Source organism: Gastrolobium bilobum, unplaced genomic scaffold, assembly GCF_033153095.1.
Source record: "Gastrolobium bilobum isolate Gb01-03AN ecotype WA unplaced genomic scaffold, APGP_CSIRO_Gbil_v1 utg3711, whole genome shotgun sequence".
In the NCBI taxonomy this organism is placed as follows: domain Eukaryota; kingdom Viridiplantae; phylum Streptophyta; class Magnoliopsida; order Fabales; family Fabaceae; genus Gastrolobium; species Gastrolobium bilobum.
The window spans coordinates 591,039-606,383 of record NW_026899314.1 but is presented as its reverse complement, the minus strand read 5'-3'; the positions used below and the strand labels follow the sequence as shown (position 1 = coordinate 606,383).

The 15,345-nt window shown below is 37.8% G+C and overlaps 1 protein-coding gene across 1 annotated transcript; it reads right to left on the bottom strand.

Annotated features, from left to right (window-relative positions):
- Nucleotides 1-14,020, bottom strand: LOC133289409 (uncharacterized). The gene is made up of 20 exons (XM_061487336.1): nucleotides 12,642-14,020; nucleotides 12,206-12,409; nucleotides 9,536-9,640; nucleotides 8,762-8,827; nucleotides 8,512-8,676; nucleotides 8,294-8,368; nucleotides 8,027-8,178; nucleotides 7,338-7,473; nucleotides 7,192-7,261; nucleotides 6,960-7,087; nucleotides 6,818-6,874; nucleotides 5,419-5,604; nucleotides 5,224-5,316; nucleotides 3,863-3,948; nucleotides 3,654-3,720; nucleotides 3,457-3,523; nucleotides 3,240-3,376; nucleotides 1,020-1,111; nucleotides 840-906; nucleotides 1-728 (listed from the first exon to the last, which is right to left on the bottom strand). The coding sequence occupies exons 1-20, from the start codon at nucleotides 13,872-13,874 to the stop codon at nucleotides 564-566; spliced, it is 3,351 nt and encodes a 1,116-aa protein (XP_061343320.1). The 5' UTR covers nucleotides 13,875-14,020; the 3' UTR covers nucleotides 1-563.
- Nucleotides 14,021-15,345: the final 1,325 nt, after the last annotated feature.

Here is a 15,345-nt window from a genome sequence, read left to right as displayed (position 1 = left end):
TAGAGGGAATCAGTTTACCAACACTACAAGAAAATGGAATGAGCAGAACAAGTTAAGAAAACCAGCAAATATACAAAATAAAATAAAACTATCAAATTGTTCCCAACATCGAAGGATATATATGACTCATCAAAACTGTTACAACTCAAAAAACAAAAGAATGCTATGTGATTTTACTGAGTCATTCATGACTCGGAAACGCCTCGTCCCTATCATCCATAGACAGGACCGAGTCACGTTGTTCATCCCTGTAACACCAAGAATTCCTTCAGACCATAACACTTAAATTTACACATTCAACACCAAAACTCTGTTTCTCATCCAACCCACTCAACGCTGTTCTGAGACAAAGCCATACCTCAGAAGTTCTAGTATCACCAAAAATGGATTCAGCAATTAAGTAGCATGAACCAGACGCAGCTGCTCGTCTAAAAATGACACTCCAATGGCTAAAGGAACAAATTTGACCTGACAGCAGCTTCCCAAAGGGCAACTATGAAATCCCATTACAATAGACGCGCATCTTCTGAAGGTAATGAAACACACTAACAATCCAAAATAACTTAGGATGATAGGATGGACTGAAGTGCAAGTTGCTGCTGAGGCTGCAAGGATGACCAGGTTGAAGCAAGGGTAGAAGGTGGCAAAGTCTGTTGAAGCTGCCTCAATAGATTAATCATCCGACTGACAGTTTGTTCAGTTGCCAGATCATTTCCCGCACATAAAATCTACACCATAGTTGATGCGAAACAAACATATTTTAGAAGGGAAAAGGAAGTAGAACCAAAATCTAACAGCAGTAACTAAGAGAACTGGCATTTAAAGAAGAATGGTTGTACCTCCGCAAAAACTGCAACAATTTTGGGAAGATATTGATTGTTAGGACCTATAAGTTCTCTATCTGATCTGAAATTGAATGCATATGACAAACATATCAAAATCCATAGGCAACAGGAACAAGAGGTAGTATATTAGGCAAATAGCATTCAATCATAACATATTCTGGATCAAAATAATACCTTTCAACCATTGAACAAAGCTGTTCATGCACAACCTTAGCCTCAATTAAATCACCTTTTATAGGCAAGCAACTTAGCCAGGCAGGAACAACCTGCCACCACACAATAATCAACGGAAGTTAGAAATCAAACACACAAGCAGATCAGTTTTTATCTAAACTTCATTTCAATGAGGATTTCACAAATGAATGTAAGAACTTAGAACCCATCTTATCCTAAAACCAGTTTTTGAAGCCTAGAAATTTCAGTGAACCCACCAAGTTATTGATAATAATAAATTATGATCTTAAAATTCATATTATAATTGTGTCCAATATTGATAACATTGCTGTCATTGCAGAAAAGCATCAATTACTGGACTGGACTCAGTATTTCTGATGTGAATGACTTGAGAAAAATCCTCTCCATGCCTCATGAATTTATAAGTTATAACTACATTATACACAACCAAATCCCTCAAGTTTTAGGGATTGACTAAACTAAATACAGCAAACATATAATTTATTTCCTGTTCTATTTACAGAATGTATCAGGAATTTACCAGCCATTTATATAAAATCACTTCCCTTCAAGCTGAGGTATATATGTCATATGCATCTAGCTTGTTAATGAAAATATCTACTAGTTGATCATTAGAGTTCACAAAGGAGGTAGTGATTTCTCATGAGAGAATCTTGACACAAATGAAATGGAAGTCAATCACTATATCTTTGGTCCGCTCATAAAAGACTAGATTGGAGGCAATGTGCAATCCTACTAGATTCTCAGGAATTTCATGGGGCCTACCTTGCAAAAATTTAATTATTGAAGTCGTTGTTTCAACCAAATAAGTTCATATGTAATGAGATCCATAGATTGGTATTCTAAGTATGGACTTGATCTTGCAACTACGATATGCTTTTTGCTTTTCCGTGAGATGATATGTTAGACACTCATATGCTAGGCTACACGATAATTATATGTAAGGGACAGAAAAGGAATTGAGGTTGTAACAACCTTGCCTACGTGGCAAGGATGATGGGGAGAAAGGCAAAATAGTTAGAGCCAAAGATAAAAGGGAGGTAAATTTAGGGGAGAGATTAACCAAGTTTGGGGCCCTTGGGCATTGGAGGTTGCAGACCCTCGAAATTCTGCAGTATTCAGTCTTTGATTTATATGTTGTTTTGAGTGATTTGAACCACCTAACAGTCTAACAGCTCAACTGGATAACTGATAGTGACATCAGCTAACAGAATAACTGCTGTAATTAGCAGAGTACACTATACTAAGAATGCTGCATGTACTCTCTAATACTTCCAACCTTGATGGCCAGTAGGAGCACAGAACTTTTAGGGTTCAGGCCCAAGAACGTACAAGCTCAGATACCAACTTGAATAAGAGTTTTTCTGATGTGAATGAATAAGAGAAATCCTCTCTAAGCCTCATGAATTCGTAATTACAGTATATACAATTAAATCCCTTAATTTTAGGGATTGAATAAACTAAAGGCAGCAAACAAGTAATCTACTTGGCATGCAAAATAGTGCTAAGCTCAGAGTACACTACAAGATCATTATTACGTTTGTCTGTGTGTATCAAGAATTGACAAATCTGAAGTAGTAATTTTTCTACTAACTCTACAAAAAGAGTGGGGGAAAGGGAGGGGTACCCAAGGAAGCCACTAAGTAATTTCAGCAAAAACTGAAAGATGACAGCCCTACACATTATCAGGGCCGGATCTGGATAAAGGCAAGTCAAAATCATAATTCTAATGATAAAAAATCATTACAAGATGCAGTAGTAGCATAACAGCTCACTAACCCAATCAGTATGACTATCAACTTATACTTGTTCAAATGACATTGTGAGCATATGCAAGATTAAGTCAACAAGAACAGCATTTCAAAAGACCGTGCAGACATGTATAAATAAATAATGCTTTGTTATTAGTTTACTGATTTACTGTATTGCTGTAGTATTATCTCTATGGTGTGTTCCACACCTGATCAGTACCCATTCTGTTAGTCAGTTATCAGAGTTGTCAGAGTTTGTTACTTAGTTGTTAGGTTGGTTATCTGCTGAGTCAGCAACACCTAGTCTATAAATAGTTCTCTCTGTATCTGTTCGTGAGAGTAACATTCATTTTACATCAGAATAATATCAATGGCTTTTCTATCTCTTTCTCTCTCTCTCTCTTCTGTATTCATCTCTATTAACATGAAGCACCAAAATACAATTTACCTGTGTAGCATTTATGCTATCACGATGGAACTGGCATATTTTTCCAAGAGCTGAAACAGCATTGTCATATGCCATTACATTATCAGAATGTAGTGCATTTGGATGCCTTATCACAGCATCTAACATTGAAAGTGCCTCTGCAATAAAACAGAATAATTGATCAAACAATATAGTAAGGCACAAAAACAAAATAAGCAAGTGGTGTTGAGTAACTAACCTCCAACAAGGGGTTTGAAAACAGATCCACCAAACTCGGCACAAACACCAACCCCATAAACTGCTGCCTGAAAAGACATTTAATTTTGTTTTGCGAGATTATAAGAACCTCAATTATGACACAGAACAGAACTAAAAAGCAAAATTAATATAAAGTAAACAAAGGGGGAGGGAAGTAAACAAAGGGGGAGGGGGTACCTGTCGAACATCTGGATATTCATCATTGCAAGCTTCGAGTAAGAATGGAAGGAAAGAATCATAATATCTGTAGCAACAACATAAAAAAGCATTTAAAATTTAAAACAAAACCATTCAAAATAAAGGAAATAAAATAATTTTGTCATGAAACTCCAGACAATTCACATTAGAATAAAAGAAAGAGGAGCCCACCCAGGGGGGATTCTTACTTAAGAGCTGCTTCACGACAGTGCTCAGCAACATCATCAAATACACAAATAGCAATTCTCCTTTCCTCTGAAGTTTTATCTTTACCCTGATTTTTTATTATTAAGAGAATAAATTTTAATCAGGGACTGAATGACAAATGCGTCTAAAAGAAGCTAAAGGTTTTAAAATGTGTGTATTCACACAGACATCTTAGCAACCAGTAGATACTAAGAGCTAACCATCACATCTGATGACAGTTCTATACAAGTTATGGTAGTAATTGCCCAATCCAGATTACTTTACACTGGGGGAGGGGGATAAACTGCAAACCAGCAAATCAGCAAAGTTTCACATTTCTCTACGATCTTTAACAATAAAAAAAAAAAAAAATAAGACAAAGAAAACACGACAAACTTTTATTTGAACCAACATTAATCAGGCTATTGCTGAACAACTTAGTGTTTAACTGGCAGTTTTAAAGTCAACATCAACAGCACCTTTAACCCAAGCTAATTGGGGTCGGTGGTAGATAAACCCAATGATAAATAAGAGGAGATTAAAAATAATAAAATAAAATAAGTAAATAATAAAATAAGATAAAAGTACAAATAGAAAAGAAAAAAAAAATTAAATACAAAAAAAATAAAAAAAATTGGGGAAGGGGAAAATAAGATAAAAGACAAGATGGGGAAAAGAAAGAGAAGGGGGATTGAAGAGGAATGTTGCAAAATTACTACAGATGAATTAACTAACATCCAAAAGCAGTCACTAGAGCCGGCAAAACGGGGCGGAGCGGGCTGAGTTTTTCAACCCATCTCAAAAGCGGGGCGGGGCGGGGCGGGGCAGGCTCAATTTTTGGCGGGTTGATGGCGGGCATAGACGGGTCAGTGTAAAATAGGTTCGGGCTGGCGGGCCAACCCGCAAAACGGGGCAGGGAGGGCTAAGTTTTTCAGCCCACTTTCAAAAGCGGGACGGGCTGACTCATTTTTTGGCGGGTTGATGGCGGGGTGGGGTGGGGCGGGCCGCCCACTTTGCCACCTCTAGCAGTCACCATCACCAAATATCAACAAAAGATAATAACTAGAAAAGCACATAATTTCATCCAAGAACATTTCCAAGAGGAAGTACCGTAATAATTGGGCAACATAGTATTTTCCTCTTTTATGGCTAATTAAATTTCTTTTTCCCCATAAAAAAGGGTATACAAAACAAAAAAGAGAAATAAAGATAATCTTTCCTTCAAATTAAATACTTAAAAAGAAAAAGATTTGACAAAAGACAAGAAAAAGCCCTAAGAGGGGAAGAAAAAAAAAGACAACTTTTAAGCAAGAACTACAAAAAACTTAGGAAGACTCATTCCGGATGCAAGAAAGGAACTTACAAACATAGGTGTTAGGTAAGAGGAAAGCTCATCAAAGAAAGGCAAGAAAGATGCCCTGAATGTTTTTATCAAAGTCCCCAAGCAATCACCAACCTATATCACAAAAAAATTGAAAATAACAGCTAAGACAGCATGCACAAAAAATGTATTTAATGAAATTAGTAAGATGACAAAAACAGATATTATTGAACAAACTTGATCAAAAAGTTCTTCTTCTTGCTCATTTTCTTCCTTGAGTAGTTCTTTTTCTTCAGCATCAAAGTCTTCTTCTTTGGCCCTCTCTGCTCTTTCGTGTTTTCTAGAAGAACTGGCCGTAATGACTTGTTTAATCTCATTAACAATGCTCCGTACTTGTTTTTCATCTAGATGTGGTCCAGAGACCTGAGACAAACAAATCCTAGCTAACTTCAGGTTTAAACAACAGCTTACAGAAAATTGATGAATTAAGAAATACTATAAACAAAACCACTGAGAGATTTAAAATCAGCACAATATAGAATGCACATTTACCCATGAAGTAGGTAGAGAGAAAGATATGGACAAAGAGGAGGATAGAGATTATATTCCTAATCTTTTATACAGATACAGGTTTATATGGCAACATGGAAAAACCAGAATAAAATGATTGCAGTTGCCTATTATCAGTCCATTCAATTTCCAGACTACCAGCGGAATAAACAAGGACAAAAGCTAAGATCGCCACATTTATACTTGGTTACGCCATTTCTGGATCATGATCCATATTTTTTTTTCTCAAAACACAAGTACACTGATACCTGGACTGACAGGTAATGCGATAGGAATATCAGGATATATAGGACATGCTATCAGGATGATTATGTCTAAGGAATGGCATAACAAGAATTTAATGTAACCAGGGAATTTTAGTATTTTTTTGGGTTATTAGGGTATTTTAAATAAATTAGGGAAATTGTTGGAGGGGGGGTTTAGTCATTTAGGATTGCCTATTTATGAAGCTGGGTTTGCCTAAATTTGAGGATTGCCACGCACCAAGTTTAGGGAGACTTAAACTTGATTTGAGAATTGAAATTGTTCCTGATATTTGGTTCTCCTTCCTCACTGTGTACCCCCGCACCCCCAAAAAAAAAAACACTCCCCCCCTTTCGTTCTCTCTCCCTCAGTTTCTTCTTCCCTTTCCTTTCTCCCTTGCCCATTCTACATGATCATGGATGCTTTGAAGTTTTGCAAAAGAACACATCGTATTTTATGATGTTTGTAGTCACTGCACAGAATAAATAAGAATAAAGGATCATAATGGTAATGTTATCCTCCTGCTATTGCTGAAACAAAGCTTCCTAATTATTCAATCCATTCTATATATATATATATAGACAAATTATATTCTACATAACAAATTCTTCCAAGACACAATATGCAGGAAAAGAGCCAGAATATAAATTATGGACAGAATTGTCTCCCATAAATCTTTTGGGTATCAATTTCTCCTTCAACCAAATGGTTATTTGACAGAAGGTACAAAAGATTGTATATTGTGAGATATGGAACTGTAATTTAATTCCAATAAAAGATAGCTGCTATAAAGCTTCCATCCTGACAGATGAATGTTACAAACCTGTATGCATTCGTTCAATGCGTCCAACATGCTTGCACAAATTTCTACCTCTGGCTCCTGAAAGACAGTAAAACACATTGATACAAACACAAAAACTACAGATTGGAAATCAAACAACCAGAAGAATAGGTAGGACTATAACCTTGTGTAAAGCCTCCACCAAATTTGGTATTACATAATCAGACAACTGTTTTACATAAGTCTCGTCACGACCTTGCGATTGTCCCTTCTCTACAGCTGATTTTGCTGAGGACAACAGTTCCGGCATAGCTATGAACAAAGCAAATAGGTAGCATTAAAAAAACTTCAGACAATGCTACTGGAAATAGACAAACTAGAAGCAAGATTTGGTTCTTACAGAATCAAGAAAATACCTGATACTGCTGCCTTCCTAACTTCTTCATGGAAGTAAAATTTGAGAAGAGGAACCAATGTGAAGGCAACCTAGATAATTCACCAAAGTTAGCCTATAAAATATCTTGGTCTGAAAAATGCCAATGGAATATAAAACAAAGTCAACCTGGTCAATCCAAGGGAAAAATCCTTCCTTCAACTCATCAGCATAGCAACATAGCATGTTACAAGCCGTAGCCTTCTCCTCCAGGACACTGGTCTTAATGCCTATCCTTTTGTCCCCAAGAGTGATTGTTTCAATGCTACAACGAGCAAAGCCAGGCAATAAGTATTCAAAAACAAATCAATGTTTCCAGCAGAATAATCCATATATCTTTCTTAATGTTCAGATCTAAAAATTGCAACACCTTTTTTGCTATGCTTATTCCATTTTTCATTACATGAGTGCAGGGTATGTCTTTTCCTTTACTTAAAATATGAACCTAAGCTACCCTAAGACCTCCACATGTTCTACAGACTAGGTCTAAAAACAACTCCTTGGACCCTGGAAAGCTGCTTTCACAAATGCATGCCGATGGACTGATATGCAGGATCTAATATATGGAAGTCTTGATAACTGATATTATCATAAAACATAAATTAATAAAAGAAGAAGCATTATCTAGCTCACGTTTTCTCAAATGGCCTAAAACAATTTTAAAATAAAGGCAGATGTACAACCTCAGACATGGGAAAGGACTCCTCAAGGAAGTGAAATGAAGAATAAATTGGATTCAGAAACACATCACATCATGTGATAACATGGATATCAATTGTTTATGACACAAAATCCTGTAACTAAAACTGGAAGGACACCTGTCATCATCTTCATCAAATTCATCATCAGAATCTGTTGATGTAATGGTCACATCAGGCTTGAGTTGTGCAGACTGAAGCAAAGGAGGCATGACAAAACCCATATATGGGAGGAAATCCTGCCCAAGGCACTTGCAAAGGCGTGCCCATGCCTGAAAATATAAAAGCCAAGTGAAAATTTTGAGATTTAAATGAATTTTAAATTAGAACAAAAAATAAATAAAATAAATTCCCAAGTTCATACTAAACCTGGTAAAAGAATCATACCTGTAACATGTAACTTGCAATTGGATCATCAGCATCCAGTTGAGATTGTTGCAGTGACATCAAGACGTCCATGACCTAGTAAAGGAAAAATGAAAACCATACATTAGCACACTAAAAGGGAACAATGATTGTATGAAAGAAAATAGAAAAATTACTCCTTCCAAAAGTACATATGAATGAAAAAAGAAATACAAGAAGCTGAATCAAACTAAAATCACCTGTTTGGCATCGGCCCTGAATTTCTCCTTTCCAACAGCCATTCCTACCAAACTAATGCACTCCATTGCTTTGGCACGAAGCATACGACTAGATTTATCATTTGCATTCATCAAAATAGCTTTTAAGTATGGCATCACAGCATCATAATACTTCTGAAATTGCTCCTGTTTACACAAGACATTTTTATTTATGAAGTATAAAACTTAAAACATTGTGATTCCTATTGAGAAGATTGGCTACATAAAGCACCTGTGAAGAATCGGCAACTGATGCTAAAGCCGTCAAAGCCCCTTCTTGAACCATTTGCTTCCCATTCTAGAACATGTGCAAGACAAGAAAGGAAAACCATATAATTCAAAATTTATCATCCTCAATGCATAAAATATGAAACATTTATTGATTATAAAAGCACAATGCAACAACGGGCGAAATCAAACAAATTAACATTATATATACACACAAGATGAATACAATTGTGTAAGAAAAAACTAATAAAATCACGAAAGAAAATCTGTCATGTTCTATTTCTTTCAAACCAGATCGAAAGGAAAACAACACATATATACATACGATGCCCACAATTATGAAAGAAAAAAAATTACAAACCTAAGGCTTGCACCAACCAAAATTCAATTTAAACCACTCCCCGTTAAACCCGACTAGCGAGTGTGGGGTGGAAGAAATCCTTGTACGCAGCCTTACCCTTGCATAATTGCAAAGAGGCTGTTTCCTGGATTCGAACCCATGACCTTTCAGTCATGAAGAAACAGTTTTACCACTGCTCCGGTTCGCCCCCTTACCAACCAAAATTCAATTACGAATATAAAAATAGATAAAGCAAATGCAGATCCCATTGGAGACTAAAAAAAGAACCAAGGAGAATCCAAGAAGTGCAATTTCAGTCAAACAAAATAGAGATGTCTAATCAAGGAAAACACCATACAATCTCAACAAAGATATTATCAAAATATTCTATGATTTTCTTGAAACCTAGTTATCTTCATGTCAATAACAGTCAAATACCTGCAGGAGAACAAGAAGTTTGCTCACAATCCCATCTAAGTAAGGCGTTAGGATATCTGGGGTACAATTCTCAGTAAAATTTAGCACCGCAGAAGCAGCATGAGCCTGCAATATATAAGTAACAAACGATGTAACAGGATTAATGACCTTCTGAATGCATATAAGTTATCATAGATCAGGACACTCAAAATTAATATTTACACACAAGTCAATAAAGAGTGGCACTAAACTACAGAGCTACTAAATATGAGGACATATTTTTGGGGTAGAAGAATCCTGATAACAAAATATTCAAGCAGTTAAAAGTGCATAATCCAGAAACTGGCATTAACAATTAAATTTTATTAGGTCTAAATGTCTTGTAAGATAGAGAAAAAACTCTGCACAAAGCCTTTAGAGAAGAACTGCAGATAGTTATACCAGTAATTACTTGCTTTGCATTTTTATGTGAATAAACACTAGAACCTATAAACAAACCATGAGGTAAACCTGAATCAGCCCTATTTCTATTGCATCTGAGAACACACCCTCCCTCCTTTTACGGACATAGCTCTTAACTAAAATTATAGCTCCATAACACATTGAATCAAGGCCTACCAACCTTCCATCACTCCCCAGTCAACCCCAGAGCTAACAACTTTCTAATCCATCACTAGCATAGCGGTAAAGCAGGTAGCAGTATAGCCGCTATAGTGAAGTTCAATTATGTGATATAAAATATATAATTATTCATATAAAATAATAATACATTAATTATTAATTTAACTTATTCAAAAAAATTAGCTGAGAGCAAAATTAAAACAGATCAATCATATATTCATATTAATATATAAATAATATACATTGGACTATTGGAGAAGAAAACAGATGCAGATGGTTTTTGGGCTTGACTTGCAACAAAATGAGTGAGATAGATAGATGGTACCATTCCTTCTACACGGAAACATAGTAAGAGAGACTGAAGGAATCTGCCATAGATCGAAACAGAATGAGTGAGATATCAAGATTGTGCCGCAGTCAGAGATATTACATTGTTGTGGGCTTGCCAGAAAATAGGTGAGAAAGAGGGATCAAAGTCAGAAAATGAGTGAAAAAGAGAGAGATGAAACAGAGCAACCAGATCAAGATTTGAAGTAAATAGATCATAAGGGAGATAGGGTTCGGAAATAAAGAAAGGATAAAAGTCCAGTGTACCATTAAAATTAATTTCTTAGTCAATAATACCCTTAACATAAAAAAATCTCTCTTCCTCCCTTGTAGCGTGGAAATTGTGCCACTACAGCTGCAAAATGCTACTTCAAATTGCTGCCGCTATGGCTGCCACTGTAAATTGTAGCGCCGCTTGCAGTTTGTTGCGGCTGAGTGCCGCTACCCGTTATTGATGCGATACATCGCGCTATAGCGCCGCCTTTTTCATCTATGCTAGTACCACTAAACCTATCACATATGTCACATACAACCCCACCATACACAACCCTGCCCTCAAACAAATTATGCATCTCTATTATACGACCACGAACCTAGGACCATCGTCGTACCGTCATAACTGGGAGCTTCCTTAAGCTGCCCTCTTATCATGACCTATGCATCAAACACCTCAGAACCACCATTGCTCACCAATCATAGCCCCTTTGATGCTTCCTAAGATTTGAACCTACCTCCCTTTTTATATTGGAACCTAGGCCAAAAGCCCCTAATTGTTTCATTCTTTTGCTCCAATTTCTATCTGCACACAAAGCCATCCCTCTAAATCACTTGTTGCTTTGATGGAATTGAGGGAGGCTATAGGGAGGAAAGGGTGGAGCTTAAAGAAGAAGAAGGGAGAAGGAAGAGTATAAGGGAGTATTGCATAGGTTGGAGTTATAGAGACAAAGGAGTGGGCAAACAATGGTGATGCTCTCCGGAAGTGGAGGGATGGTGGGTTTGTCTTTGTAACAATGTTGGTAGTTTTTGGGGTTGTATGGTAGCAGTGGCGGGGAGAGAGAGAGGGTGAGGTGGAAGAGGAGGGTTGTAACACCCTCTCTATATATAAAGCATGTCCCGTACATATCTTATAACATCAAATAATAACAAAAATAGAGAGAGATAAAAAAAGTAAAAAGGAAGCACAAGTGATACATTACATATCATATTTAAGAGATAATGGTATCTAAAGCCTGACGTAGCTGGCCCTATAGGACCCGAAAGAATACATGAAAGTCCAATGGCATGCAGGCCTACAATTAGTGGTCCAAAACTACATTCATGTTAAGCAAAAAGCGATTATTGCTTCTACAACAATATATTACACAAAAGGATGTTAGAAGTTGTAATCCTTCAAAATAGTAGTAGTGTCTCAGCATCCAGTCAGATGTAAGAAGACCTATGTGTGGGTTCCATAAAAGATGACACATTGAACCCATCCACTACCATAAAAAGCTATCCAATTGATAAATGCATGAGATTTTGACCAAAGCATGGGAACAAAAAGGCTTGCCTAGAGCAGAATATGTAAACAAGGACAAAAGAAGGAACAGAAATAAAACATACAATAAAGCTATATAGAGTACATCTTAAGCCTAATATGAATGAGAACATGCAATGGCTTTGCACATTTTTAGGGGAAAAAAAAAGAGGCGGGCTTGAATTATTACAGGAGTCAAAGTACCTAGTCTAGATAAAAGTGCAAACCTGTACTCGGGGATTTTGAAAATCATCCATGGCTCCAGCTAATGCCGGCAGCACTAAGTGGTGATATTTAACCTGCAAGTCTGGCCCCAAATCTGTGGACAATTGCCCAATTGCATTTATTGCCGCCCATCGCACCCGGGGGTGGGCATCGCAAAATGAGCTCAAAACCATTGACAATACCTGCTCCAGATTCCTTAACATCACCTGCGCCATCAAAGATTATGATCTAAGAGACAGACGTGCACGCTTAAGTTAAGGAATTTTTCCAGTGAGCAACCAACACACACACACACAATGCAGACACCAAAACACCAAACACAATCCAACAAGTGCAATTATAACAAATATATTAAAGGGTACGAGAATTTTCACTAGTTACTACAATAAACAAAAATCAGTTTTTGAATGGCGAGCATAGCAAGTACAAGTATTATACCTTTGAACAACCCTCTGCAATTTGTGCAAATGCAATGAGTGCAGCATGGTGTTTCTGCCATTCAGGAGCAGCCAAGTAAGTTGGCAACAACTCAGAAGCAACAGGCACTATAGTGTTCCCGCCCAACGAAATCGAAAGCCTATCCAAACACTCCTGTCCAAACCCATAGTTACTGGTCTCACCAGCATCCTCATCCTCCGCCTCTGCACCATGCCACTTAGGATCATCCTCAATATCCAACAACAAATTCATCAACACACCAAACAGCTTCCTCACAAACTGAGGCAGCTTCCTCATCATCCCAGGGGCACGCTCCCTCGCCTCGGCGAGGGTCACAACAAACTCAATCGCCAAGTGCCGCGTCCCTTCCTCCAGCGACTCCGCCTCCGCGACCTGCAGCATGGACCCAACCACGTCCACAATCTGCCGCCGAAGAAACCGCGGCTCGGTCCCGGCGAGCTCGACGAGGAGCTCCAGCGCCTCCTGTGCGGTGGACTCATGGCCGGAATTCAGCGCCTCCGTCAAGGTCTGCATCATCAGAGGCAACAAATCCTGGAACCTGTCCCTGTCGGAGGGAGTCGAAAGGCACTGAACGAAATGGATGCTGGCGGCGAGGGCGGCGATTCTGACATCGGAGGCGGTGGAGGAGCCGAGGCAACGGAGGAAAACAGAGTGGAGGGTGCTCAATTGAGGAACTAGGGTTTCGCCGATGTAATGAGCCAATTGAGCGAAGATGAGGAGAGCGATTTCCTGAAGCCTGGGGTCAGGGGAGGTGACCCACTGGAAGAGGAGGGGGAGGAGGTCAGGCCAGGCGGCGGGGTCGTCGGCGAGGAGAGCGGAAGCGAGTTCGGCGACGGTGTCGCAGAGCTTCTTGGCGATGGATTTTACAGGCTCTTGGTGGAGAGAGGATAGAAGGAGGGATTGAAGGGTTGGGCGCGTGGAAAGGGAGAGGTTTGGCCAGAGGAAGGAGTCGTGGTGGCGCGTGAGGTGACGGCGGAGGAGTATGGCGGACATGGTTCGGGTTTCGGGGTTATGGGCGGAGTGAAGGAGTTGGGCGAGTTTGAGAATAAGGGAATCCGGGTGGGTTTGTTTGCAGAGGTTGAAGATTGACTCGGCCTGGGAACGCTGTTCGTTTGAAGAGGACATGAGGTTGGAGATTAGGGATTCCAAATGGGTCGAATCAGGACCCAGGATTAGGGCCAGTTGGGTCTGGGTCGGATCTCTCCCCATCATTGTGGATTCTTTTTTTGATTGATAGAATAGAACGAGAGAGAGAGAGTGAAGTTGCGGTGTGTTTGAGTGTTGTTGATATATATGTGTTCGAGAGAGGGAGAGAGATGAGAACAGAAGAGAAGAAAAGAGAAAAAGGAGGGAAGACTCAAAATAATAATGAAAGGGGAAAACGAGGGTTTGTGATGTTGGGAGGGATTTTAAATGGCGGGGGGGGGGGGGGAGAGAAGGTTCTGTTTCTCTCTCAACTTCTTAAATCTTATCCTCCGTGTTTTTTTTGTTTGGAAAATAGTTTTCTTACGTTATGTCGTAAGAAAAAAATATTTCGTGTAGTAGAAACAAAATTACAAGTGAGATTCACGAGTAAGAAAAGAGAAAAAAAAAAATAGATGTAGAGCTCATCTCTCTTTTATATGCGTAGGAAATTGGCTTCTCTTATGTAACATAAGATACATATAACTTCTTCTTCTTTTTTAAATGATTTTATCAATACGGTTTCGCCGCGTTATCCTTTTAATCCTCTTTGATTAACGGTTCTATTCTATATTCGACCTCATATTGTTGCCCTTTTCATTTTATTTCTTTCTTTTCTGTTTTCTATCGTTTATTTTTTACCTTTCACTACCATTGAATTGTATTTATAACTTTCTCCGTGTCTCCTCAACTTTCATCATATTTGTTTAAGGGTTTTATTAGAATTATGTTGTAGAAAAAGTGATTGTGTAATGTTATAGAGATTCGTTTTGCGTGTCGTAATTTTTTTTTTTTTTCTTCAAAAAATGTGAGCCCTACAAAATGTTATATGTGTAGGAAAATTTGATATGTCATGTTAAATGACAAATACAAATCCCTTTGTTTAAATATCTTTGCACTTATTTATTAGTGATAAAAAAAAATTTATTTGATGTCTTATTATCATATTTTAAGTTTTGGTTTTAATCTAGATTCAAATATATTTATCAATCATTCTTCATTAAGTTGGTTCTATACAGAATTAGAATATCTGGAAAGTTCCTCAAATTTTGTCACGTATTCACCAATAATCATGTTTTCTTGTTTTAACTCCAGGAACTATGTTTCTTTCATGTTTCTTATACTTTGAGGAAAATATTTTTTCAAAAATGCATCTTTAAATGTTGTCCGCGTAATCTATGTTCCTTGATTTTAGAAATATCTTTTAGTATTTGTCTACCAATATTCTGCTTCTCCAATCAGCATATGTGTGACAAAATTCACACGATGAATATATAATAGTCCATTATCAGGAATATTTTTTCAAGTTCTTTCACTCATTCCACAGTTGTCTCAGGGTTATAATCTCTACGAAAAGTGAAAGGTTTATGCTTACGGAATTTAGTTAGTCCTTTATAATCGGAATTAGGTCCTCCCTGAGCATTTGCATATCTAGGTTCACTTTCACGTTCAGAATTATGGGTGTGATTTTTGGTTGCACGGTCCTCTCTTAGCTCCTGAA

Bases quoted from the DNA above. Each gene is read 5' to 3' on its own strand.
- LOC133289409 (XM_061487336.1), bottom strand. From the start codon at position 13,874: ATGATGGGGAGAGATCCGACCCAGACCCAACTGGCCCTAATCCTGGGT. The intron at 5,605-6,817 runs GTTTGTAACATT...TGTTTGTCTCAG, and splicing joins CATTGAACGAATGCATACAG to GTCTCTGGACCACATCTAGA. The intron at 3,721-3,862 runs GTAAGAATCCCC...TTGTTGCTACAG, and splicing joins TGTCGTGAAGCAGCTCTTAA to ATATTATGATTCTTTCCTTC.